The 27712-nt window shown below is 33.7% G+C and overlaps 1 protein-coding gene across 2 annotated transcripts; it reads right to left on the bottom strand.

Moving 5' to 3' along the window:
- Positions 1–27712, bottom strand: PDCD6 (programmed cell death 6). Of its 2 annotated transcripts, none has more exons than XM_003759569.4 (6): positions 27519–27712; positions 25711–25772; positions 12112–12156; positions 10328–10486; positions 5642–5751; positions 1–597 (listed from the first exon to the last, which is right to left on the bottom strand). In XM_003759569.4, exons 1-6 carry the CDS (start codon positions 27623–27625, stop codon positions 499–501), a joined length of 582 nt encoding a protein of 193 aa, XP_003759617.2. In that variant the 5' UTR covers positions 27626–27712; the 3' UTR covers positions 1–498. The 2 variants fall into 2 exon arrangements, with proteins under 2 accessions (XP_003759617.2, XP_012396629.2); XM_012541175.3 differs by having other exon boundaries at positions 10334–10486.

The raw sequence follows: 27712 nt of genomic DNA, 5'->3' as shown, positions 1-27712 counted from the left end.
TCTGTATCATTTCCTTTATTGCTTACATTACATAATATTAAAATGGATACAATAACCCCCTCACCCTCTTTAAAAAAAGTAAGGCACATGAAAAGCCTTATGTGCAAGTTCCATACTATTTAAAAATTCTGATTAATTAGAAGAAGCATTCTGACAAGAGTGGAGACAGCTACAAAAGAGAAGATGCATTTTTCATGCGGGATACCTGAAGCAAAGTTACACATATTCTACATCATGGCACAAACATCCACAAACTAAATCCATTTTGCATCTGGAGAGCTATGTGGCTATAGTTACTATGGTAAAATAATAATTAGCTTTTACACATATATACAGTTAGGATTTGGAACCATAAAACATATCAATTGTATAAAATTTGGGAGGAAGACAATCTTGAGATGCATGAGTGTTCTTTTTCATGACGTGACAAGATAAGGGATTTGGCATTTCCAGTCTTTTTTCCATAACAGTCCCATTGATAACCTCCAGTGGTGAGTGTTATACAATACTGAAGACCATGGAAAGATACTGTTCATAAGATACTTGAATCCAGCCATCCTGATCGGTATCGTAGCGCCGAAATATATCTGTCAACCTCTGAAAGAGAAAACAGATAATGAGATCCTGGTATTTATTAATCCAATGAGGAAAGCTTGGCACACTGAAAAGAGCTATGGCCTTGGGCATCAGAAGACTCCAATACAAAGAAGGAATCTGCTAGCTTAGGCACTTCTCAATTTAAGTTCTAGTTTCTTTAGTAAAAATTAAAAAGAATACTTGTATTATTTGCCTCATAGGTTTATAATGGAAATCAAATAAAACAATGAATCCATAAAGCCTGAAAAGAATGAAAAGCATTCACTAAGCACTTATTGTAGGCCTAAGCATCCACTACTGCTACTGTGACATACCTGAGTCCATGTAGAACCCATGAGAGGTTTGGAAATCAACCCACCTAGTTAGGGATCTTCTAACTAAGGGTCAAGAAATCTCTGGCCTTTAACAATTTTATCCAGAAGAGTAGGAATTAAAATGTTCTCATTTTATGTCCACTGTAATGATAGTGTATAATCAGAGTATACCTGTAAATTATGAAACAAGGGTTTCAAAAGAATTCTAAGTAACCCAAAAAATCATGGAAACATACCTGCTACGGCTCAATTAAGTGTATTTATTGCCAATGAGGATTACTGGGGAATTAGTAATATATGGCAACAGGTCTCAAAAGTGTGGTCCAGGGGCCCCAAGATCAAAAAGTATTTTCATAATACTAACATGTTTTAATTTCTAATATGGTAAACATAAATGGACATAACACATGAACAAAAGCTCTTTCGGAGTTTGGGGGGAAAGGGGGATGCATAGTGTGAGAATCCTTGATATTTAAAGAAGCAAAAAGATCCTGAGCTCAAAAAAGTTTTTAAACTGCTGACATGAAGTACATATCTTCATGAACATGGCAAAGGAGATAAGTTTGCTGAATAGCAACAATACCGAAGGAAATAGAGAAAAGTCTCTTGTTCTGATGCTGTCTATGGACAAGAAGATATAGAAGAGCTTCAATCTTGACAAGTTTTTTATTAGTGGAAGGAACGCCATTAGAAAACAATCTCTACTTACTAAAGGTAGTTAAGAATAAATGGGCTTCAGAAGCAACCCATTAAGCCACAAAATTTTTTCTCTAAATATTTATGGGCTTCCCCCCCCCCCTTTTCTTTCTTCTTCCCTCTTAATTTCCTCCTCTTTCTTTTTAACCAGGCCATAAAAATATATATATTTGTTAGGTCGATTAATTAAATTAAATTTTCTATGATTTTATAACTGAAAGATGTCTTCTATTTTGGATACATTCCTCCTGCCCTTGTAGATTCTTCCAGGAAAGGATTAGCAAGGTTCTAGATGAACTGGTGGCAAGGAAAACACTTTGGAATCTGAGAAGTCTTAGCTAAGTTAACTTGGCCTGAATCCAATAGAGCAGATACAAGTAGCTTTAGGAGTCCCTCTTGGGATTCCAGATTGGTAGAGTAGGTCTCTTAAGTGGTTATAAGCATCCTCATTGAGCAACATCTGTGAAAAATGAGTAGATAAGCTGTCGAAGGACATGGGTCAGGTGCTCAAGAGGAACTTAAAAGTATAACACATTTTTTTTAAAACAATTTAACCTTTTGCTGACATTTTATAGCACATCTCAAAATTATATCCTTTTAATTTTGCAGATAAAAAAATAAAAAATCCAATTCTATCACAAGTCACTGGTAGCTTTTAAAGTAGCCCAAAGGATGTTTTTTAAAAAAGGGTATATATTCCATGGGGCAGCTAGGTGGTGCAGTGGATAGAGCACCAGCCCTGAAGTCAGGAGGATCCGAGTTCAATTCTGGCCTTAGACACTTAACACTTTCTAGCTGTGTGATCCTGGGCAAGTCATTTAACACCAATTGCCTCAGGGGGGGGGAAAAAAATATATATATATATATATATCCCCTTTATATGTTAACATTTAGTAGCAAGGGGAGATAGATAATGAGCATTTATTAAGCACCAACCAAGTATGAAGTTTTATAAATATTACTTCATTTAATAAAGTAGATGGGTATATGGCATAGTGGATAGAGTACAGGCTGTGAAGTAAGGAGGACCTAAGTTCAAACCTGGCCTCAAACATTTATTTTTGCTGCTAGTTAGTAGCAGTGTGACCCCTGGACAAGTCACTTAAGCCTAATTGCCTTGCAAAAAACCAACTCAAAACAAAGTAGTTGGATTATAGAATTTTCATTATTCATGGATTCTATGCTTGCAAATTCATCCACGTGCTAAAATTTTTTTATAACCTCAAAATCAATTCTGTAAGCGCTTTCAGTTACTTATGGACATATTAAATTTAAATTGCCTCACTGAGGTGAAACAAGTACAGTGTCCTGTCTTCTTGATTCATGTCTTATATTATAAACAGTCTTGGAGATATGTAGCTCCAAGAACACAAAAGACCACAACTGTCTCCCAAGCACAAAAAGGCTTTGATGTGCCTTACAAGACCTATGTTGGCTGTAACCTCAGAGTTAATGAATCAACAATACAGTACATACCAAAAAAGACAGGAAATTCACTATCTGTCTCTAAGGCCACTTCAGAGATAGTTAACCAACTTGGTGTAACCAGAGGCTCACAGGAATTTAATCCACTGCTTCCTTTGGAAGGAGTAGGTCAGTATTCAATAATTTGATATTTGTGGTGAGCATAATTATTTCAATATATATATGTATATATGTGTTGATATACACTCAGTTTTAATAACCTACAATTTCAGGTGGGACCATGCAACTAACTGAAAAATACATTAAGAAACCTCATCTTCTATTAGTTTACGATTTGATCTTGAAGGAGAAGAGCATAGTACTAGTCTGCTTTTGCTGTGTACTTTTAATGTAATTTGTAGAACTGAATATTCACAAAGAAGTAGAATGGATTTCTGTAAGACAGACTTTTCCCATGAATTTTTCCTCCTGAAGTTCAAATCCCAAGACTGGCTTTTATCCCCACATTTCATTCCTAAATTTCAAGTATCCCAGTATGAAATCAAGTCTTCAATGTACTTATTTTTTTCCATTATTAATAATCTCTGAATCTATCAATATTAATTCTCACAGATCATACCAATGTTTTATTGTAACAGATCCCATATTTATTTGTCTTGATTCTCATCCAACACTTTATTTTCTTAGGGAAGGGGTTCATTATAATCCCATTATTACCTACAGTAGATTCAATAGTTTCAGAGTAATTATCTTCATTTGGGTTTTGGTATTTCTTTCCAAGGACTGACAAATGGCTTAAGGAAATGTTGTGTCAAAAGTTCTTTGGGGAAAAGAAGAGAAGATTGCTGGAGTTTCCCCCCCTCATTTCTTTCTGCTAGGGAATACTTCAGGATAGGACGAATAATATCTTGGCTAGGTGAAAGCATAGGGGGCGGAAAAGCTGGCCTGATAGAAATACAGGGTTCAGGACCTATGCATGTCTGGTTATTTCAACAGCTTTCTAGTTTCTCCATTCCAATTTATTTGGTACCATGGCTTCAGATTTATGTCATTTCCTTTTTCAAAACCCTTTTAAAACCTCTTCTTTCTCAAATACCTTTAAAACTTTTTAGTATTTTTAGGATAAAATCCAAATTCTTAAGCCTGGCATTCAATGGCCTTCAAAATCTGGCTCCAATTTAAGAATTTATGAGATGGAAGGAACCTAAGAATTATTTTAGTTCAAAGATTAATGAGTCTAATGCCTTCAATTCAGAAATGAAGAAACCCGAGGCCAAGAATAGCTCATGATCACAGATGTTATAAACAGGACTTTTAATTTGGGATTTTTTTTTTTCATTATACCACTGTGATCATTTCCAAGTATTGAGAAGATATTATCTTATATTATTTTGTAAAAAGAGAAATGTCTATCAAAAAAATCTAAAATGTAAGCCAGGAAAACAAAACAAAACAAATAATGAGGTCATATTTAAGAATAATTCAGTGCATATGTATTGTGTTATCTAAGGAAGTTTGAAGTAATCAGTTCTCAACTTCTGGTTACTTCTCAAACCAGAGTCTAGGATATGAAGGAAGTTAAACTTTTTCACCTTAGGGGAGAGGTTTTAAGCCGAGATTCATTAACTCCCAAATGGTCATGAAAGATTTCAGGGGCCCATGAATTTGGGATAGGAAAAAAATTTATATCTTTATTTTCATTAACCTCTAAATGAAATTTAGTATTTCCTTCAAACAATTATTAAAAACAAAATATATTCTAGGAAAAGATCCATAGGCTTCAACAGATTACCAAAGGAGTAAAAGACAGATTAAAAAGTTATTAACAAAACCAGCCTTAAAGGCAAAGTTTTAATAGTTTATATCCAATGTTATGGAATGTTATTGTTCTATAAGAAATGACCAGCAGGAGGAATACAGAGAGGCTTGGAGAAACTTACATGAACTGATGCTAAGTGAAATGAGCAGAACCAGAAGATCATTATACATAGCAACAACAATATTATATGATGATCAATTCTGATTGATGTGGCTCTCTTCAACAATGAGAGGATCCAAATCAGTTCCAATTGATTTGGAATGAATAGAACTAGCTACATCCAGAGAAAGAACACTGGGAAATGAGTATGGAATACAACATAACATTTCTACTTTTTTTGTTATTGTTTGCTTGCATTGTTGTTTTTTCTTCTCAGATTATTTTTACCCTCTTTCCAAATCTGATCTTTCTTGTGCAACAAGATAACTGTATAAATATGTATACATATATTGTATTTAACATATACTTTAACATATTTAACATGAATGGGGATACCTGCCATCTAAGGAAGGAGATGGAGGGAAGGAGGGGAAAAGTTGAAACAGAAGTTTTTGCAAGAGTCAATGTTGAAAAATTACCCATATTTGTTTTGTATATAAAAAGTTATAATAAAAAAAAATACTTTACATTCAATAGTAAGTAATCAATAAAATGTTTTGCAAAAAAGCATTTTACTTTTCCTCACTTATGAATTTAATAGTTGTATAAAGGCTAACTACAATTTATTTGTACATATATGTATTAAAGTATGTGTTATGTGTATGCCTGTGTAAAATTTCTCCTTAATTACCTGTAAGACAATGCAGCCTTGAATGAAATCATCAAAAGCAATCTGTCCTCTTCCTTGTCTGTCAAATTTTCGGATAAGGATGTCATGAAACTGGTCAGATAACCGATAACCTTAAAGAACAGAAAATAAAATAAATGGAGTGTCAGGGGAAGTTTAAATTAGATATGCAAATCTTTTCTAAAATTCTTTAATCTTTTATACATAAAAAAATCCCCAAAGAAAAATAATCCACCCTTCAAAGCAATCCAAAAAACCCCACAACCAAATCAATCTCTATACCCCCACATTAAACAAACACACAATTTTTATTGAGTTCGGTAGAGGATAATACTGTTTTTAGGTATGTAAAATAGGGTGTGGGGGAAGAAAGGTAGACAAATGAATGAAATCATCAACCTGTGATATCCTGAGACTGGCAATTACAAACTCTTTGTGGTTTTGAAGCTATTTCTCTTATTTTTCAAATCTGTAATTTTTTGACAGATTCAAATACTGGAAAGGTTTGAACTTAAAAAAAAAAATCTTTTCAAAGAAATAAAAATGAATCAGAATTATTCTTTATAGAAAGTCAATAGGAATACCTCCACTTACACAGTTGATTTTGGTTTGCTTATTGCAAGCACTAGATGGTGCTATTGTATGCTAAAAAAAAAAAAGTGCCAAGCATACTTGTGGTAACTAAACTGGAAAGTAAATATGGGAAGAAACCAATATAACAAAATTGCTTCTATTTAATATACACCCCCACAAAATACTGATTATTCTCCAGACACAAATGCTTATATAAGTAGCTACCAAATCAAAGGTTTTCCTAATATAATTATGACTCTAAAGATGGGCTCTGAAAATTTATGAAGCCTAAACCAAATATCAACAAAATAAAATTTCTTAAAAAATTAAACATAACTCTCCAACCCTCTCCCCCTCCAAAAAAGTAAAATAAATTAAAATTAACAAACTTTAGGAATAAGGAAGTCTAATCAAAATGCTTCATGTACTTCAAAAATTGTCAGTGACAAATAAAAAGTTCCAGAATCACCAATTTTGTTGCCAATTTTTAGAATCATGATTTGATAAGTCACCAGTCATAGCTATGGCTGAAGTCTAGAATACAAGCTAAGATGCACTGAGAGTACCTTCTTATATTACAAAATCAGCTCTCAAAACAATCAAGGAATGGACACTTGCAGCTATATCTTGGATAAAGGCCTAAGAGCTGCATTTTTAAGAAAGTAAAAGATCTTATCTATTTTTCCCTTTTAAAAAAAATTTTATTACCACTATGTACATTACCGTTGTACTCTTACTTATTCAGAAGACAAGCTCCAGATGCCAAAATATTTGCATTTGACTTTCAGGTTCGTTGGAATCTTTGCAAGGATAAGTTATACCTATTGTCTGAGTGAATTTCACAGTTAATTACCTATATAATTAGCTTAATCACTTTACTGATAAGGAGTTAAACATGCAAAGAAAAATATTTCTATAATACCTCCCGAGGAATGCAAAGCACTTTACTATTTCCTGTAGCACATCTAGCTTACTGTCTAGTACATAATATGAACTCAATGAACATTTGCTGACTGATAACTACCTTGAAGCCTGCCCATTTTTCTGGGTAGAGATATTAATGCTGTACTTTCAAAATCAGAATACAAATACAAAAAAATGTGGCACATAAACCACATAAATGTGGCAGGAGCAGAAGATTTGAAACCAATTCTTCCTATGCTTATCCAACAGAGAGATCAGCCTCCCCATATTTATTTTCCTAACTACTATCCATTTTCATGTTGTACCATTTGCTTACTTGCAGAAATTAAGATCCCTTTCCAACCCAACATCTTACAGATGCCAAATATATACGACTAAAGAACAGCTATTCCTACACTCAAGAAGCAATTCTAGATAAAAGAATTCTAAGATATAAAGTCCTTTACAATCTTGCTCCCACTTATCTTTCTAAATTGATTTCAAAATATTTCTCTTACAATTATTCTTGTAAGATGGGCCTACATTCTGTTCTTCATACATAAGCTACATCTTGCTTCCAAACCTTGGACCAGGCTGTCTCCCACTCTAGTTTTTCATCTTCACCTTTTAGAATCTCCAAATTTCTTCAATGATCATCTCAGGATCAATATCCTACTTACTTACATTGTAAGTTTCTCTCCCAGTCCCCAAGTTTCTATATATTTATGCTTTATCCTGGACAAGGGAGAAAAAGGCACTGGAATGGTTCAGGGATAGTGGGATATAGAGCTCAGTTCTATTCAAATATCTCTGATTGTGCTCCCCCTTTATTCCTCTTACAGTATGAATAGCTGAGAAAGATTCTTTTCAAACTAGAAATCGAGAAAATGAATTAGGAAGACAAATATACGCTACTGAGGAAATTCACAGAATTTAATTATATAACAACTAATGACAGAAATCTCAAACATTTGTACACTTTGAGAATTCTATCATGAGATCAGCCTGCTATATTTATTTCAGTGTTGGCTTCATAGTCAAGTCCCTTCCTTTGACTTATACCAAGGAGAGATGATGAAGGTGAAGTTGGTGCTTGCTCAGCTTCCTTGAATGGGGATAATGAAATTTGCATTTTCTACCTAGTATATAAGCACAATGCCTGACAGATAGTAGGTGCTTAATAATGCTTGGTGACTAATCCTTATTTTAGATTTTTAGCTATAAAATCAAACATGTGAGCAGTTTTCTTTATTATCAGAGAAAATAATTTTTCTCAGAGGTCAAAGTTGGATAAAAATGCTTATAATTAAGTTAGAATTTCCATTTTTAATTTGAAAAAATACTTTTTAAAGAGTCGAAGTGTGAAAGGTAAAATAAGTATCAGGAATTCTCCTTTTTTAAATGGGGAGAAAATTCTGAAATTTTGGTTTCTAAAAACATTTTCTTTATTTGGGGGGAAGAAATAGAAATAGGGAGAAGAGGCCAAAGAATAGTTCAAGTAAAATTTTGTTTTTAAACGTAATTTAGGTTTCAGTGAAAACTACCCCCCTTCAAGATTCCCACAACATGAACCAGACCACCTGACACCTGGTGACCAAAAGAACTCTAATTTAACAAGTACATTCTTTCTGATTAGTCACTTATACATAAAATTTCAAAAATATTTCTAGCTTTCTGGCATGCAGGCAGTGTGGCTAGGGGGTAGGCAAGAATGAATGACATGGTGCATTAATAATCCAGATAAGACTTTAGTATGGAGGTGCCTTCTCAAGTAATGCTCACATTAAGGACAGCTAGCCTAGCACTTTTCTCCCCAGTAAAAGAAGATGGGGCCAGGCTGTGAAGGACTTTGTGGAGGCCTCACAGAGACAGATTCCCACTGTCTTGCTATGATTTGAGGCACAATGTTGAATGTGGATATGCCCTCAGAGAGCTTGTGTTCAAAGACTCTATCTTTTTTTGTTGGTCATTGCAGACTGGCCAAACACTTCCAAATACTCTGATTCTCTTCTAGTGCCCACCAGATAAAGCTAGTTCAATTTTAAGGCCCCTGACTCTGATGTATAAATGATGTGGCTGAATTCCTCAGAATGATATGAAAAATGCTAGGCCAGTTTAGGGCAAAGGCCTTCGCCCTCTTATCCTAACCTCTATTAACCACTTTGTTTCAATGGGCAAATAAAAAGAAATAAAAGAAGTGAAGAAGAAATGAGAAACTTGAGTGAATGTAAAGAAAATAGGGACAAAAGCACCAGAACCTAGAATCATCTAGTCTATAGCATATTTCAGCTTTGTATAAACTAATAAAGAGTATTAAGGCTGTACTTAATACCCAGTGGCTAAAATATTTAATTTTAATTGAATTCATCTTTATTATTTTTCTAGACATTTGTGAGATAGCTTTTAAGCAATAAGTTTTTCCCAACAGAACATGATGAACTAAAATAAGATTACAAATTGCATCCCGGTAAATTTTTTTTTACACTCATTAAAAACAAACTGAGATATACTATGTACTCTCTTGCTGGCTTTTCTAACATCTCATTTTCTTCATCCAAAAAACTCCATTTCTTCCCTACCTATGTATGAGAATTGCTTAAAGCTTATAAAGCACTTTGAATCATCCAGGAAAGGTACTATGTAAATATTTTTCTCAAAAGGAATTGCAAACCAAAATTCTTTTAAGACACTCAAAGTGGACATACATATATACACATATGTATGTATGTATGAGCTATTTTTGAGAATGGGAAAGAACACAAGTTCCTTACTATTTTTAATTTAAAAGTAATTTTATTCATAAAAAATCCTGACAATTGAGGAAAGTTTTACCTACTTTTCCAGTATATATTTTAAATGGCACCATAAAACTAGATTACAAATTCATCTCAAATTAGTTGCCTGCAGTTTTTTCTTCTCATGCCTTCATTTCAAATTGTTTACAAACTCACCATTCTCAATTTCATTAAATCACTCAACTTTTCAAATGAAAACCTTGCATAGCCCTTATCTCATTTTGGATAAAATTATATCACAATAATTTATGTCTCATATTTCAAGATAATGTCTGAATTGCAAAAAAAACCCAAAAATTTTAAATGAATTTGAAATTAAAGCCCCAAAGTCAACCAAAATAATAATAATAATAATAATAATAAAAGCTAAACAGATTCCAAAATGAAATATGCTATACAATAAGAGTAAATGAATTACCGAAACCTGATAACGCTAGCTTTAGTTCATTTTTGTCGATCATTCCAGAGTTGTCTCTATCATACGTCCGGAAGACATTCTGCCAATCTGTGATATACTTCCAAACTCCAGTGAATTCACTAAAGTTCACTCCTGCTTTGTTCTCTCGGTCAAACATCGCTAAACCAAAACGGAAACAACATGTTAATAAACATACCACCAGAATGTGTTCATCCTGCAATGTTACAAAGTCAGTCTAAAAGGAAAATTTCATGATTACCAACAATTTCCCCTTTCTAAGATCAATCTTTAAGGGACAGAGAGATGTTCTAAAGTGACCATGTCTTTCTTCTGCTAGCAGAACATGATATTTAAGAGGTTGAGCTTATGTGTCCAATTCCTAGATAAGCTGGATAACTTTACATAGAAGAAAAATTGCGTTCCTTGGCTATAGCTCTAAAATTCTATCAGTTATAAATATGTAAGGTTAATCATAAGAATAAATACGTGAATGAACAAACATGCCTCAGGATACACATAGTACTTTTCAACTACTTGAAAGAGCTCCCCTAGGGAACGTTTTTCTTTTCTTTTCTTTTTTCTTTTTGCATCCTTTCTGCTTATGATAGTGCCTGGCACATGGTAAGCACTTAATAAATATTTGCTGAGTGATTCGGTGTTCACATCCTCCTAGAAGAAGGGTTAATACTGTCAAACTCAAATGTGGGATATAGTTTTTCTTAGAAAGAAGCGCTTCTTCTGCTCCTAAGTAGGTGCTGCAAATATTCTCCCAGAGATATTCTGAAATAGATACCATCTTTATCTAGTCTCTATGGCCTTGTGTGAAGACAATTATAAAATGATACAAAACCACACAGATAGTTGCTATCCTAAGTAATATGTTCACATATATAGCATTCCTGTGCAATGTTGTCTTATTGGAGAATCATAATTATGGGAGGATGACAGAAAACAAATTCCATGTCCACTTTACAGAAAAGAAAACAGAGGCTCCGTCATCTGAGTCATCCGTCCATAATGTGGCAAAGCTAGAGGCTGAACACAGATGTTTTGACTCAAAATCCAGCAAGTTATCTTTTTGATTTTGTTGATCTCATAGATACACTATTGTATTTCTGCCTCATGGTACAATGGAAAAAATATCAGACAGTATGCTGGGACAATCAGATTCTAGTCCTGGCTTTATAACTGTGAGATCTGTCAGATTATTTGCTTTCTGTTTTCTCATCTGTAAAACAGAAGGACAGATGCAGATAAAAGACATGATAATCAAAAGATATGATTACAAAATGTGCACATAGAACAATCAGCCCTGTCAAACAGCTCTTTGCCCTCATGGAATAGACTTTTTTTTACTTAGGGGAGATAAAAAATTCACAAATATAGACTTATGAATGGGGAAAAGATCTTCACAACTGAAAATCTCAGTAAAGGTCTTTTGAAGAGGTGACCTAAGGGGAATCTCAAAGAGCTGGGGATACAAACTTCAGTGTATATATAGGGGACAGTAAAGGTGAGCACTCCTGGATGGGGGACAGTCTACATAAGGGCAAGGATAAAGGAAATAACCACAGCAATTGACCAGATATGGGGAGGTGAAGGGAAGGAGTCAAGGCTATCTCTCCATACTGTTAGCAGAAATAGTGACATCAAGAAAAATTGACATAAGAAGAAAAGATGAGTTAAGTTTTAGACATGCTTAGATGTCTTAGGGATATGGCAGAAAGCCGAACTGGTATACAAATGAATGGTTCCATGCATGATGAGGCACAATTTTTACTTACATATGATTGATCTGACTGTTACAGGATTAAACGGAGTCCAGGTGCCTAAAACCAAAAACAATTTGGATTACATACAATGAAAAATCATTTTTACAATTAACAGGTAAATTACTGGCCAACTCAACTACAACTTATTAATATCTGAAACATGACTTCATTAACTTCTGAGCTTAAAATAAGATGACAGGACAATTTATTAAGTTAGACTGTGCAATCTTCTCAATATATGTAAACCATTTACCACCAAGACTAGTTTGTTTATTGTATCCCTGTGTATTTTTACACCAACTAAAAACAAAAACATTTTTTAAAGAACAAGGAGAGAGATTCCTATAGTTATATTTATGTGCAAATCTATATAAAACTGCTTCAGGAAATTATTTGATTTGCTTGTACCCCTCAGGGTACTTTAGGAAGGTATACGAGATAAAATCATCTAAGGTCATTATCTCCTCATTTCCAGTTTTTCACAAATTTACTATCCTGAATAAATTGTGGTATATGAATATTATGGAATATTATTGTTTGGTAAGAAATGACCAACAGGATGATTTCAGAAAGGCCTAGAAAGACTTACATGAACTGATGCTGAGTGAAACGAGCAGGACCAGGAGATCATTATATACTTCAACAACAATACTATATGATGATCAATTCTGATGGACCTGGCCATCTTCAGTGCTGAGATGAACTAAATCAGTTCCAATGGGGCAGTAATGAATTGAACCAGCTACGCCCAGAGAAAAAACTCTGGGAGATGACTAAGAACCATTATATAGAATTCCCAATCGCTCTATTTTTGTCCACTATTTCAAAGTCTGATTCTTTTTGTACAGCAAAATAACTGTTTGGACATGTATACTTATTTTATATTTAATTTATACTTAACATATTTAACATGTATTAGTCAACCTGACATCTGGGGGAAGGAATGGGGGTGGGAGGGAAGAAGGGGAAAAATTGGAACAAAAGGTTTGGCAATTGTCAATGCTATAAAATTACACATGCACATAACTTCTAAATAAAAAGCTATTAAAAAATTAAAAATAAAATTAAAAAAATTTACTGTCCTGCAAAAGTTTTACTATCAAAAAGCCTTTATACTTTAATATTTATCAGCTTTAAAACTGAGCCCTCCTCAATCCTAACTTTTTTGAGAACAGCAGGAGTTTTTCTGTGTTACCTAGTTTCCATGTGTTGTCCCTTCTGAAATAAATCTGTAATGTATACTTCATCCAGTGTTACAAATCATAATTCATCTACACTTTCTCATTCAATCAGGTCTTACCCATATCTTCCTTAACTGCTTCACAACATGCTAAGGGTGGAGTGACAATCATTTTCTTGACATTAAGTCAAAAGAATATATAAATAAACTCCTTCATCTCATCCACTGCTCTCGCATTGATTGACCCATCTGTTTCTGCTTGGACATTTCTGTGATTTCTTTTATACCACTTCTGGTATACAATTCATTTTTTTATTTTTGGAAATATCCTCACAGCCTATTTCATACTCACATTCCATCTCTCCAATTTTTTTTTTTTTTAGTTTGACATATAAATCCATATAAACTCTAATTTCTTGATTTGAAGCCAAATGTCAACTTTGGAAAAATACTATTTAAAAAGATGGGCTTTTTTTTTTTCGGTGGGGGGAATTCTAAAAGCTTACTTTTAGAAACTTTACTTTAGTAAGCTTTAAAAAGCTTACTAAAAAACACCATACAATTTCTCCAAAACAATTCAAGCAATCATCTTTCTGAATCAATTTTCGGCCCAGATCATTACCTCACTGTCCAAGGACCATGTGCTGACTGATCAGTTTTAAGGGCTATCTGGCCACCTACACAATGTGATCTGAACAATCAACATTTTTAATCTGTTTAGCTTTTCCACAGTGGATAATTCAGTCAAGTTCCTTTAAAAGTGATAATGGATCTCATTCAGAAGAATCATTTAAAGACATTCAGGCATTCACTCCTCTGTGGGTTTTTTTTTTAAGCTTTTTATTTCTTTAAAAATTTAAAAACATGTATTTTTATTCCCCTCCTAATTATATGATAAACAATCTTTAAACACTTGATTTTTTAAGTTTTGAGTTCTAATTATATTCTTCCCTTTCTCTCTGCCCTTTAGATGTCAAGCAAGTAGATATAGATTATGTATGTGCAATCATGTAAAATATTTCCATGTTAGTAATTTTTTATAAGAAAAAATGTAAATAAAAGAAAAAAGAATAAAAGTGAAAAATAGTATGCTTCAGTCTGTAATCAAACAGTATCAGTTATTTCTGTGCAGGCACATAGTATGCATTATCATTAGTTCTTTGAGATTGTCTTGAATCATTGCACTGCTACTGATAAGAGGTAAATCATTTAACAATCTATCAAACAATATTGCTGTTACTGTGTAAAACATTCTATTCTGTTCACTTAGCATCAGGTCGTGTAGGTCTTTGAAGGTTTTTCTGAAATCATCCTGCTTGTCATTTCTTATACCACAATAATATTTCTATCACAAAAAATAAATAAATAAATAAATAAAATAAAAACAAACAAAAAAAAAATAAAAAATAAAAAAATAATATTTCTATCACAATCATGTATCACAATTTGTTTAGCCATTCCCTAATTGGTGAATATCCCTTTCAATTTCTAGTTCTTAGCCATCACAAAAAAAAGGTGCTATAAATATTTTTTGTCACAAATAGCCCCCCATTCTCCAAGATGTTTCTGGAATATAGACCTAGTAATGGTAATGCTGGATCAAAGTACAAAGTTTTATAGCCCTTTAGGTATAATTTCAGATTGTTCTCCAAAATAGCTAGATCAGTTCACAACTCCAACCAACAGAGTATAGGTGTCCCTTGTTTTCTTACATTCATCATTTTCCTTTTTTGTCATATTAGCTACTGTCATATTAGCATACACCTACTAATAGGTGTGACATAGTATCTCAAGTTGTTTTAATTGGCATTTCTCTAACCAATCCACAGCTCTCTTAGTACTTTGCAGTGGATATCCTTTTTATAATTTTCCCTAAGAGTTTTACACCCTTCTTCTTTCTTGGCTATCTTTACAACTACTCAATCAAGATACTCAATTTTTTTTTTTAAATCACTTCCAGGATATAACTCTTCTGGCTTGGTTTTAAACTTGGTCTAATCCCACTGCTCTTCCTGCTTTTTTTCCTTAGTGCCATCTTACTTCTTCATATAACATGAGGTACTATGATATGAGAGTCCAAATTAGTAGCTTAACTATCACAGATAGAGGAAAAAAATTCCTTAAAAACAATATTGGCAAATTTTCTACTTCCTGGTCTTTCTAGCATCATTTAACTTAGTCTGAGTGATTTGCCTTCAATCTTTATAAAACGGTTTTACCTTTTATTACTTTTAACTGTTTTATGAAATAACACTGCTATTAATTCCTACTGTTTTCCTCCAAAACATTTTAAAGAAAAAGAAAAGTTTATATTTTAAACTAGCAGTCTTGGTTGCCATATGTTTCTGCTTGGGAGAAACAAGAACTTCCTGGCTAAGAGGATTTATAGACTCTTTGGAATTGTTAATTATGGCAACTGATTTAATTCCATTCAACTTCCTTAAGAAATGGTGAAAATTTGTTTTGATCAACTAATCAACAATCATTGCTTGGCAAAAAGAATATAAAGACAAAAAGCAAGCAGTTTTTGCTCATAAGGAGTTTACACTCTATTAGGGGAGTGTATATATGTGTGTGTGTGAGTGCGCGTGCATGTGGTGTGCGTGTGTGTGGGAGTGCACCCCAAAAGGCAGACATCTTGGTAGCCTGAAGAGTATGCAAATTTACTTCAGTATAATTGATTCTTAGGAAATTTTTCTTATACTAAGTCTGATTTTAACTCTTTTGTGATCTTCTGCTTCCAGGTGTGGTTTAAGGCCAAATAAAGCAAGACTCATCCCCCTTCCACAAGAAGGTCTTTCAATTACTTAAAGAAAAAGACTTAAAGACAATCAATTACTTAAAGATTTAAGATTATATGCCTAGAAGTGAACACAAGACACCAAAATGTAGTCTGACCTAAGTACAGTAGGTTTTTCCTTGACAATACTTTTCAATGTAGTAGTCAAAAGATTGAATTCACTTTCTTGGCTAGATCACATCATTGAATCGCTGACTTTAAAGTCTCCAAATCTTATTATGACCTGCATTCTTTTGTCTCTACTCAACTTGCAATTGGGAAAATGAGTTTTTGAATAAATTTAATACTTTATAGTCTACATTTATTGTCACCATGTCTGAATTCATGACTGCCACATCTTTTAAAAATTCATCTAAGGCAAAATAAAATCATGCTTTACATATGATACAGCCTTCATTTGACATTTGGAAAACTATAAATATAACCATGATAACATTATTTCAGTGGATACAAATTTTTTTTTGGCAAAATATAACACCCATTTCTGTTTAAAACACACAGATACACACAAAACAAAAACAAACCAAATACCTGAAAACATAAGGATGAAAGATCTTTTCCTTAAGTTTCCTAAGTAATACCTATCTAAAACCAAATGTCAGCACTATATGCAAAAGGGATAAATTAGACTAGTGGGCAAACATGGAGCTCCCTTATGAGTACTATTATTTAATAAGTACTAGAAATGCCAATTACAGGAATAAAATAAGAAAAAGTAATTAAAACAAGCAAAGACAAAGAATATCTAGTTTGGTAAATTCAAAGAGGACAATTATAGGAATAAGAACTCACTATTTGATAAAAAACAAAGAAAAGCAATTTGGCAGAAAAAAAGGTTATTAATCAATATCTGAAATCATATACCAAAAAAATGTTCATTTAACTAATTCATAATTCTTTCCAGGCTTTTAAAAATTCATTTCTTTTGTCTTAACTCAGATACATGACTAAGCCCATAGACAACAAAATTGGAGGAACAAGGAAAAAACTACCTTTCATAGCTAAAGTTCAAGACCAAACTGGAGAGAGAGAGAGAGAGAGATCATCAGAAAAAGTAAAATGGACAGTTACAATGACAAAACTTTAAAAGCTTTTGCATAAAATTGTAAGGCTAACAGTTAAATAACAGATGGGAAAAAAATGTTCCAAATCACTAATTATTTCATATCACACACCTATCAGAATGAAAATGAACTAAAATTCTGCACTTTATATAAAAATCCTGTTCACAATCTTTCAAAGAGATTGACAGTGATTTAGGAATAAAAATGGGTAGTTATTTTTAGTACATGAAGCTATAGTTCTTTTGGGTCTGGTAAGTTGAGCCTACCAAAAAGCACCTTATTTTATCTCTACTCATCTTGGATTTCAACTCTTTATCTGAAGTTACAGTTCTTCTTTCCCCAGTCCCACGATAATTCTTTTTTTGCAGGGAAAAAATGAAGCAATTAAAAAAAAAACTTCAACATCCAAGCTGTTTCTTTATCCTTTATCACATTCCTATCTATCCCAAGTAGCAGTCTGATTCCTTCTTTGATAATTTTCTCCAGATTTAAAAAACTTCTTGTCCAGCTATAAGCTATGATGCTCTGGTCCATTCTTAATAAAGGTTTGTTGAAGGAATGGGTATTTTTAAAAAATGACTTTAAATTGGTTGCAGAGTTTCTTTTATATTTCCCCAATAAAACTTAAGACAGTTCCCCCCCCCTTTTTTCCTTTGGAATTTTGTCTTGAGAATTTCACTACTGGAATACTTTTCATTCCTTTTAATCAATGCAATCTTACCTAAATGTTTTAAAATCTGCTCTCTCAAAATTTAAAAATGAGTATCAGATTGTTTCCCTCTTAGATCCAGAACATAACTTTCCTCTAGTTGATTTTTCTGCCTTTGAAAGTTATTATCATTAAGGGAAATTATTATTTGCATCTACTCTAAAAGAGGTCTAGAAAATAGGAAATCCTCCACGGTTACCATAGCATGGTACACTATTAAGTTTGTGATCTGATTTTCAAACTCATTTATTTCTTTTTTCTGTTTAATTGGTCTATAGTATGCTCCAAAGACTTTATTCTTTCTACCCCCAGGGATCATCACACCTAAATGACTTTCCCCACGTGATGGCTTTTGAATTCCCTTATCTATATTTTTCTTCTTCCCAACTTACAATGCTAATCTGTTCTTTTTTACAGATCCTTCTTTCTTTTGAATATAAATGTATAACTTCTAGAGCCAAATTCTAGACAGAGATTTCAGCCCACCAATTCCAATACCTATGACATCATATTTGCTTTGGTTGAGATATTTAATTTGACCATATTTCTTGCATTTGTATATCAATACTTTAAGCCATCAGTTTTTATTACTGATTCCTTTTTTCTGTTTTGTTTTCTGTTAACTTTTGGGAATCTACACTATTATTTAAATATATGGTACTCTTGGTGCTAATTTTCCATTTCTCTTCCTGTCTACTTTTCAGTTTTGGCTACATTTGAAAGATTCCAGGCAAATCCATCCTTCCCAGCCTTGATAAGGTACCCTCTATCCCTAACAAGGGAATACATAATTCATAAGTATAAGTCATAGTTTAGACATAACAAAGCTAATTCTCAAAAAAAAAAAAAAATCTTTTTATCCAACTGATTACTTCTCATATTTCTTCTCCCTCCTGAAAACCTTCTTCATTTGGGAGCAGTAATAAAAATACCACTTATATTCCAAGGGTTCTTCAGTTTCTAATCTTTAGCAATGCTGTCCAGGTTCTTTTTGACAGCACTTGTTCTCAGCGTAAGTCAGTATGAAGGAAGAAAGAAAATATTTTTAAAGTGCTTCTGATGTACCAAAAAATATTCTTGATACATTAGAGACAAAGAAGTCCCTGCAATTCCAATAGACTTGTGAAGGAAAGTACCATCTTCATCCAGGGAAAGAATTATGGAGATTGAATGTGGATCAAAGCATAGTATTTTCATCTTTTTTCCTGTTTTTGTTTGTTTGCTTTCCCCCCCATTTTGATATGATTTTTTTTGCACAGCATTACAAATATGGAATTATGTTTAGAAAAATTGCATATGTTTAATCTATATTGAATTGCTTGCTATCTTGGAAGGGGAAGAGGGAGAAAAAATTGGAACACAAGGTTTTGCAAAGGTGAATGCTTTTTATGTATTTGAAAAAATAAAAAAACAACTACAATCCCTGCTCCCAAGGAGCTCACTTTCTAATGGTAACACATAGGAAAGGTTTCAGCTACAAGTCAATGGAAAAGAACTCTGGTTGCCAGGATACAGTGTCAAAGCAGGTGGTAACATGTCTTCTTCTTTAATGTAATTTGCAATAACAGGATGGCAACATCTGGTTTGACAGCCCTGAGAAGTTCTCTTGAACATCTTGTATAGATAACCAGGAAGACAGCAGAACCCTGTATCATTCTTATGAGGCTAACAAATTGGTGTGTTCCTATACTCAGCAGGGGATTCACTAACCATTATTACTCATCTTTGTTTCTTCTGACCCTTAGGTGATGATTTCATACTTGTAAGCACCTGTCATATACAAGCAGCTGCTTCTTCACTATCTAGTTCTCTCTCCTTCAAGTATTTTATACTCAGTATTATATTTTTTCCTAATATCATATTAATTTTTTTTCAAATTTAACAAATATTTTGAACTATACTTAAACAAGTTGGATGGCTTGATGGTATAGTCACAATTGATAACTGCCAGACTGTCAACTGTTTATTGTTGACACAGACATGATTATCTTCATTTTTTTTGTTTATTGTGTTTGTCACTGGTCTGCATTTTTCACTTTCTTCCTGACAAAAGTATTCATGTTATGTAAATGTGAGGAATTTGTCTAGTGCACAAACATTTAGCTTTTTAAAATGTCTTAATCACATCATATTTTCCAACATATTTTTAACATCCTTTTCTATGACACATTTGCACTGAAGCCATCAAATATGTTGATTTCAGATAAATTATTTTATAAAATTTTTTTCCACATCCTCTTCAACAAATGTCAGCTACCCATAAGATAGTTAAAAAAAAAAAAAAAAGTACATTTGCATAGTATTGTTTTCTATCATTTTTCATTGAAAATGTATAAATTTCTGCTACAGTATAAATGCCTTTTACAGGACAAAGTGGGGAAATAAACATCATTTGTAACCTTGTTACTAGGCAAAATAAATACCATATAAATGAGCATAACTAGTGACTAGATAATATATATAAATCAATTTCTTCAAATTAGTCTCAATGTCACCCCAAGGGGCCCTAATAAATTTTTTTTTTTTAAAGTAGCATTCCTTGAATATAAATAAGGTATTTTTCTAAAATTGCTGGGCTGAGAAGACTTTTTTTGGCCTATAGACACGACGATGACTTCAAGTCCATGCAGTCCTTCTTTGAAAAATTTCAGCTATGGAGTCTGAATGCAGAGCAAAACATTTCACTTTTGTGATTCCTTCCCCCCCCCATGATTTTTTCCTTTTGGTCTGTTTTTTTTTTTTTTTTTTTTAACAACAACATGACTAATATGAAAATGTTTTTCAGGATTGCACATGTATAACCTGCAACATACAACTGCTTACCATCTCAGGGAGGTGAGAGGTGAAGGAGAAAATTTAGAACTCAACATTTAAAAAAAATTGTTAAAAATTATTTACATGTGATTGGGGAAAAAGAAAAATTTCATCTAGTCAATATTTACCTATCTTTTAACTAGAATTTTTTTAAAAACTTATTTTAATTCTTACCTAAAATAAGTCCTTGCTGTATACTTCATTTTCAAAGGAGAAAAACCCTGAAGATTGGCAAGTGTTAAATATTTTTCTTATTAGAGGTGACTTTCATATAAATATCCTCATATGCTGGAAATTTCTATGTTTGTTGCTGAAGATTCCATTATACTGTAATAAATGGATTTCAAAGAAACATTCAACTTTTGTAGCATTTCATTTTTGTTTTTTTTAAATGAGACTTGCCTGGTCATGATGTGCCCCTCAACTACAGCAAAAATATTTCACTGGAGAAATGGTGACAGTGAATGTTTTCCTTTCCAGAAATGGAAACTAATCTCAAGGGCATTACCTTTAATTTAGCTGCTTTACTTCTCCTTCCTTCAGTCAGATAAACAATCTAATTCAAAGTCAGGAATTTGGTATGTTAATACCCCCCCCTCCCCCAAGCAATCCTCAGACATGGCTCAGCTCATAGAGCTCCCTATCCCTCTAATCAATAGACTTTGTTGCATTTTCTAATATCAGCTGGGATTCCAGATTTTAAAACTATTTAATCCCCCATTCTATGGAGGCAAGACAGATTGACTAAAGAGGAAAGTTTCGTAAATCACAAATTTTCTCTGCATTTTTAGTACATGACTGTTTTTCACAAATTATTGTGGCTAAAACTTTCTATTGTTAAGTGCCTAAACTCCTAGTGAAGATCCTCTCTGAACATAATTGTAGGCTGGTCCTAGAAAACAAATTCTGAGAGGTCCACACTGAAAACTGGTCCAATTTCTTGGATCCAGCCAGGGCTTAGGATCTTCTGGCAGAGCTTCTAAGAACAATTTCACACAGAGCACGTGTCAGAGCAGAATAGGAGCTTAAATCCATTAGCAATTAAGTTAAGGTAATCACAGTCTGAAGGTGGCATTGAAACTTTTCAAATGGAAGAAGATAATCAACTATAATTCATAGGTAATTTATGAAATCTGAATATACTGAGGGGCAGGTGTGTAGTGTAATGGATAGAGCCGAGTTCAAAGACAGCCTCAGAACCTAACACTTGCTGTGTGACTCTGGTCAAATTTCTTGCACCAACTGCCTGCCTCCCCCCATACCCCACCCCCAAAAAAAGAAAGAAAGGGGGATAAAGAGGAGAGATCTATATATGTACCAGGATTCTTCTTTTCTTTTCTTTTTTTTAACAATGGGACTTCCAGAGGGGGAAGAAACTATCTCTTAATAAAAAGTACTATGTACATATCCACAAATAACTGATAAAAACAATACCAATTTAAAAAAATGAAGGCAGCAAACAAAACAAAATGCCTCCTAAAATTATATGCCTTGTTTATTATTATGAAAAACTATAAGACGATCAGGGGAAAAAAAATCAGTTTAAGAGAATATTTCTTCCTCATTATCTTCAGAAATAATGTTAAATACAGAGAAAAGAAATTGAATTTTAAACAGGGTTAAGTAAAAATTCTTAAGTTCTTAGAATAGCATGCCGTAATTTTTTTTTTTAATGGAAAGCAAGTGAACAGTCTTCTTTTGTCTGTCAGTATACTGAATGACCTCATCTTCCCTCAGTTTATTTTTAATAAACTTTTCTATGGAAAGTCTTACAAAAGACCCAGTGTGTATTAGTATGAGTCCACATAAATTATTCAGGATTGCTGTAACCAGATTTAACAAGGAAATACATGCAGTCCCACACATTTAATAACAGTAGGAGAGCATAAGTGGGTTATGCTACTTTTAAAACTACAGGTTTCCACTGCATCAACAAGGAATCATCAACATAAGTCAATTGTATTGAAAATGTACTATTACGTTTGGGTATAATGATGGGAGCTCAGTCCTAAGTGAATAGCATTGTAATCACATTTAATATAAAGATGGAAGAGAAGAGAATGTGACATGAAAAGTATGAGAACAGAACGGTATTTGTGTGGCTATTGGACCACTATTGGTTCAAAATGTCTAACTTAATGTGACTTAAGCTCTTCTGGTCTAGTCTCATATTAGGAAGAATTCATTGTCAATTGAGACCTAATGAAAGAGTATCAACTAATCAACCCAAAATAATCACAAATATTAGCAGTCTCTCAGTACACAAGTCTCTAGTAACAAAATCTTTGTATAGGTATTTACTACATGCAAGTCTAGGGCTAGCTTGACATTTTACCAAACATCCACCAGATGATAGTGAAAAATTATTCCCTGCTGCTCAGGACTTTAGCTAACGGTAAAGATCATTTCCAAAATACAGAAATATCAACATTTTTTTGAGCCCTCATTGTCACTTACTTTTCCTTTTATTAACTATAAGCAAAATGTACTAGAAATTAATAATAAGTAGGTTCTTATAAGAAGAAATCAAGTGATGGAATTTGAACTTGAAAATGTCCTAGGCAAAAAACTTTTGCAGGCACAAGTTATGCACAAGTAGATTTTCTAAGAACTGACATGAATATATAAAACCAACAGTCATTCCCCAAAAGATAAATGGTCAAGGGATATGAATAAATAGTTCCCAAAAGATAAAACTCAAAATAACAGCCAGATGAAATATAGTTCCATATCATTAATGCACCAGAGATATGAAAATCAAAATAACTGTACCCAGTAAACATACAAAAATGATAATCAGACCTCCAAGTCTCTTTTTAGGCCATTTCTAGATTATGCTGTCTTGTTCCTATCTCCACTCAGGCCATCCTTTATTCTTCCTTTCCCCTTTCTAATTCTATTGCTCCATTAGATTGCAAGTTTCTTAAAGATGAGGGCTGTATTGGTTGCTTGTATTTGTATTCCCAAGTGTGTAATATGATGCCTGGTACATGCTAAGTCCTAAACAAATACTTTTCCCCTTAATTTTTTCATATATATTACAGGAGCAAATGTAGGTAGAAGTATAAATTAATCTAATCATTCATTTTGGCAAACAATTTGGAATTATATTCAAATATACCCATATCTTTTGATTCAAAAATGCTACTACTCATAACCTTCAAGTAAGTAAATGATAGAAAGAATCTAATATACACCAAAATAATCATAGTAGCATTTTCTATAGTAGCAAAAAATAGCAATCAAAGTATTATGTTGTTCAACTAACTCTTCATGACCTCATCTTGGGGTTTTTTTGGCAAACATAGTAGAGCTGGTTTGCCTTTTTTATTTTTTTTATTTTATTTTATTTTTTTTTAGCTCCAGCTGATTTTACAGATGAGGGAATTAAGGTAAACAGGATTAAATTACTTTGTCCAGGGTCATATAGCTATTGTTGAATTCATGAAGATCTAGATTTAATATACTACCTACTGTGCTATCTAGCTACTTTGAAATCAAAAGCAGAAGTCTACTAATAGGGGAATGACTAAATAAACAGTGGTGCATGAATACAACAGAATATTGAGGGGCTAACAAGGAATTTAAAGAATGAAGACAAGTATGTAGAACTGTAAAAACAAAGTATATGGAAAGAAAAAACAAAAAAAGAATATTGTGTAATTACATATGACTATATATAACTAACACTGAAGAAAAGATGATTCTTTGTTTCTGCAGAGGTAGAAGACTAAGAGTGGGTAATAATGAATATAGATTGATACTTTGGTTAATTTTGGTGAACTGTCTTTTTTCTTTTTGCAACAAGGAATAGTTTTCGGGATAGAGAAGAAAAAAAATATATTTGGAAATAAAAGTGATGTAAAAACAATAGGTTATCTGTATATTTTAAAACTAAGACATCATATAGTTCTCCTAACTTTAATACAAATAAAAATTTTATGAGGAGCACCACAGTATAGTGGATGGATCTATGTTAAAGTAAGTTGTCAGTTACTTGTCATGAAAGGAAAAAGTTTTTCAACTCTTCTAAATTTCAAACTGAATCAAAGCTATCTTGATCTTGGCATATCTTCAAATCAAAAATTTCCATAAGAGCGAATAGTTTGAAATGCATGTCTAAGAGAGAGTCTACCACCTGATTAACAACCACTATTCTTGAAGAGGATCAGAATGAGAAGTTGAAATCTCATAATGAAAATAAAAGGAAACAAAATAAAACTGGAGAATGAATTAAACATGGAAACTTCAACAGTACTTTCATTCATTTTATCTTAGATCAACAATAGTTCTCAAAAATCCCAACTTTATAGTAAAGTGTTATTATCAATGTCATCTGTTATACCCAATCATTTCTGTAGCAACTTAACCTTGTAGTTTGAGCAGTTTCTATAGCAGCCGAGTTCTTTTACAGAAACCACATGGACATCCTCCAAAATCTTCAACAACTTGTTCCATCAATGTTATTTGAGTATCCCATTGGTTCCTTTTGTGACCTTTCAGGATCTCTAAAAATCCTTAAAGATAGTCTTCTTGGCTCTAAGACTTTGTTGCTGGAATTACTCTTTTATTTTCATCTATAATATTCTAATATAATAACAAATTTTCCAAATAATTCTCAATTTTTGAACACCTAGTACTTATCTAAGTAAATAGATTACAACTGCATTTATCAAGTTTGCTATGTGTCAAGCAAACACTGCGTTGAAAATCGAGGAAGGCACAGAAAAATAATAAAATCACTGTTCTTGAATAGCTCACTCTTTATTGTGGAAGACAATACCTACATGTACTATGTGAACAACACAACTAAAGTATCTCAAAATGGAGAACATAATCAGGAAGCTGTCTGAAAAAAAAATAAAATGAGCAAAAATTTGTTTCTATCATACCATATACCAACTCTAATTAATCCAAGGATTGCATCATATACTTTAGTTTTCTTAACTCCTTTGTACTTAGAAAGCAAAATTAAGGAAAAAACAAATCAGAGGAAGTTAAGCTTGCAGTTTAATATCTCACTTAATCACTAAGTCACACTTACCATTGGATAATGCTTGTTGCAGTTCACTGTCAGATATTACTCCACTTCTGTCTTTATCAACCCTATGAAATAAATGAAATATATTACAATGATTAAAAATTAAAAGAAATTTAACAGAATTGCTTTATAGTGCTAGGCAATTAAGCTCTTAAATTATCAAAGTTAGTTTTTCTTCAGAATATACGTTCAAGACCTTTAATTGTGGACACATTCCTACTAAAGTTTATTTAGGTTTCCTGCTTCAAATTATTTTTCAGACTACCATCTCCCATCTTTTCTATTCTGTCCTGGTTTCAGCTAATATATTTCTAAAAAGAAGATCACATTCTCCTTGGCTACTTATGAAGAAAAAATATATAACTATATCTGTATATTTATATACACATACATAAATAAAAATTTCAGTCTGATGTAGTGGAGTAGGCCCTCTAAATCCCAGCTACAAAGAGGCATTATATCTAAAAACTTAGGAGTTCTGAGGTGTAATGGACTAAGCAGATCAGATGTCATTAATAAGAGGCGTAGGCAAGAAAGGGAGACAAAGGGGTGAGGGTGGGGGGGAAGGGAAGCTCTTTTATTGGCTTCTAGTTACCACACTTTCTAAATCACAATTTTAGATTCTCACCAATGGGTTGTGAATCATGCTCAGTGATTTGAACTTTTCCTCTGGCTTTCACCCTTCATTCTGCCCATGCTGATTACTTTCTTTGTTCCTTTTTATCTGCTTCTTTGTAGAAGATTTCACATCAACTAAATCTTTTTCCAAACCCTCATTAGTTTAAAAAACAAAACAAAACCTCACTTTTAGACATGAATTCTTTCAGTGACAACTTTCCCCAGAAGACAAGAGGAACGATTCCATTCACCAAACCAAGAAAATAGAAAAAAAAATGGTTATGAAGTCACCAACCTAACTTGTTTCATTATTTCTTTTTCCTGGATCTTAATCATACAAAAATAGCAAGATTTTCCTCTTCTAAATGTTGAATTCTTTAAGTCCTGCTCTCACTCAAGTCACACATAACTGAAAAGAGCCTGGTACAGTGGAAAAATCTAAAGCTCAAGAATCCCGAGTAAATCCTGACCCTGCCTTTTGCTATCTTTGTGACCTTAGGTCGATGAAGTTTAGATTCCTGATCTATCAAATTAAGGGTTGTCAGATTAGATCATCTCTAAGTGGTATTCCAGCTCTATAACCTGGAAATACAATAGCACAAGATTTGGGGGCAAGGGTGCTGAATTAAAACAGGCAACATCTTACTTTAGTGACCTAGAGCAAAGCACTCTTTGGGCTTGAGCTTCCTCGATTGTAAAATACGAGAGCTGGGTCACATGGCTTAAAAGGTCACTTCCATGTTTTGACCTATGACAAGATGGCCCAGGGGCCGTGGATGAGCTTTTCAGGGGAAGGGAGACGTGTCGGGCTGAGAACGGGGAAAGATACAATGCGGAAGGAACCGAGGTTTCTGCTCGCTCCTTGGTTACACTCATTCAGCGAGCATGTATTACACGCTCTGGGGGATGGGTGAGCCACAAAAGTCGGGACGAACGCAGCCGGGTGCAATGGGGCTCGAGCCTCCGTGGCTGTAACACAGGCAGTACAGGTATAATAGCATAGGAGGGTTCGCCCGTGGGGATCCCGTGCCGGCGGTGGGTGCTGGGGAAGGGACTCGGAGGAGGCCAGGCCTGAGGCATGACCCCAGCCTGAAGCCGCGTCGGCGTCCAGTCCGGGATGGGGGTGGGGGCCGACCCTCCCCGGCGTTCCAGAGAAAAGGTGAAGCGCGGGGCTGGGAGCAGCGCATTCTTACCGCTGGAAGACGTTCCACAGGAAGCTCTGGTCCGGGAGGGACGCGGCAGCGCCAGGCCCTGGGCCAGCGCTGCCCGCGGTACCCGTCCGGTAATGGTAGGTGGCCATGGGCCGGTCGAAAGAACAGTAAGACAAGAGGCTGAGCACGAATAGGCGAGAATGGCTCAACGGGTTGCTTCACTTCCGCTTTCTGCA

This window comes from Sarcophilus harrisii, chromosome 1, assembly GCF_902635505.1.
Source record: "Sarcophilus harrisii chromosome 1, mSarHar1.11, whole genome shotgun sequence".
NCBI classification, from domain to species: Eukaryota; Metazoa; Chordata; class Mammalia; order Dasyuromorphia; family Dasyuridae; genus Sarcophilus; species Sarcophilus harrisii.
The sequence above is the reverse complement of the archived record's forward strand: the minus strand, read 5'-3'. Positions and strand labels throughout refer to the sequence as shown.

What these genes read in the sequence shown, in the direction of transcription:
- PDCD6 (XM_003759569.4), bottom strand. Translation starts at nt 27,625, where the DNA reads ATGGCCACCTACCATTACCGGACGGGTACCGCGGGCAGCGCTGGCCCA. An exon ending in GCAACAAGCATTATCCAATG is followed by an intron (nt 12,157 to 25,710) that starts GTAAGTGTGACT and finishes TTTTGGTTTTAG; the next exon opens with GCACCTGGACTCCGTTTAAT. An exon ending in AACAGTCAGATCAATCATAT is followed by an intron (nt 10,487 to 12,111) that starts GTAAGTAAAAAT and finishes GTTTTGGTTTAG; the next exon opens with CGATGTTTGACCGAGAGAAC.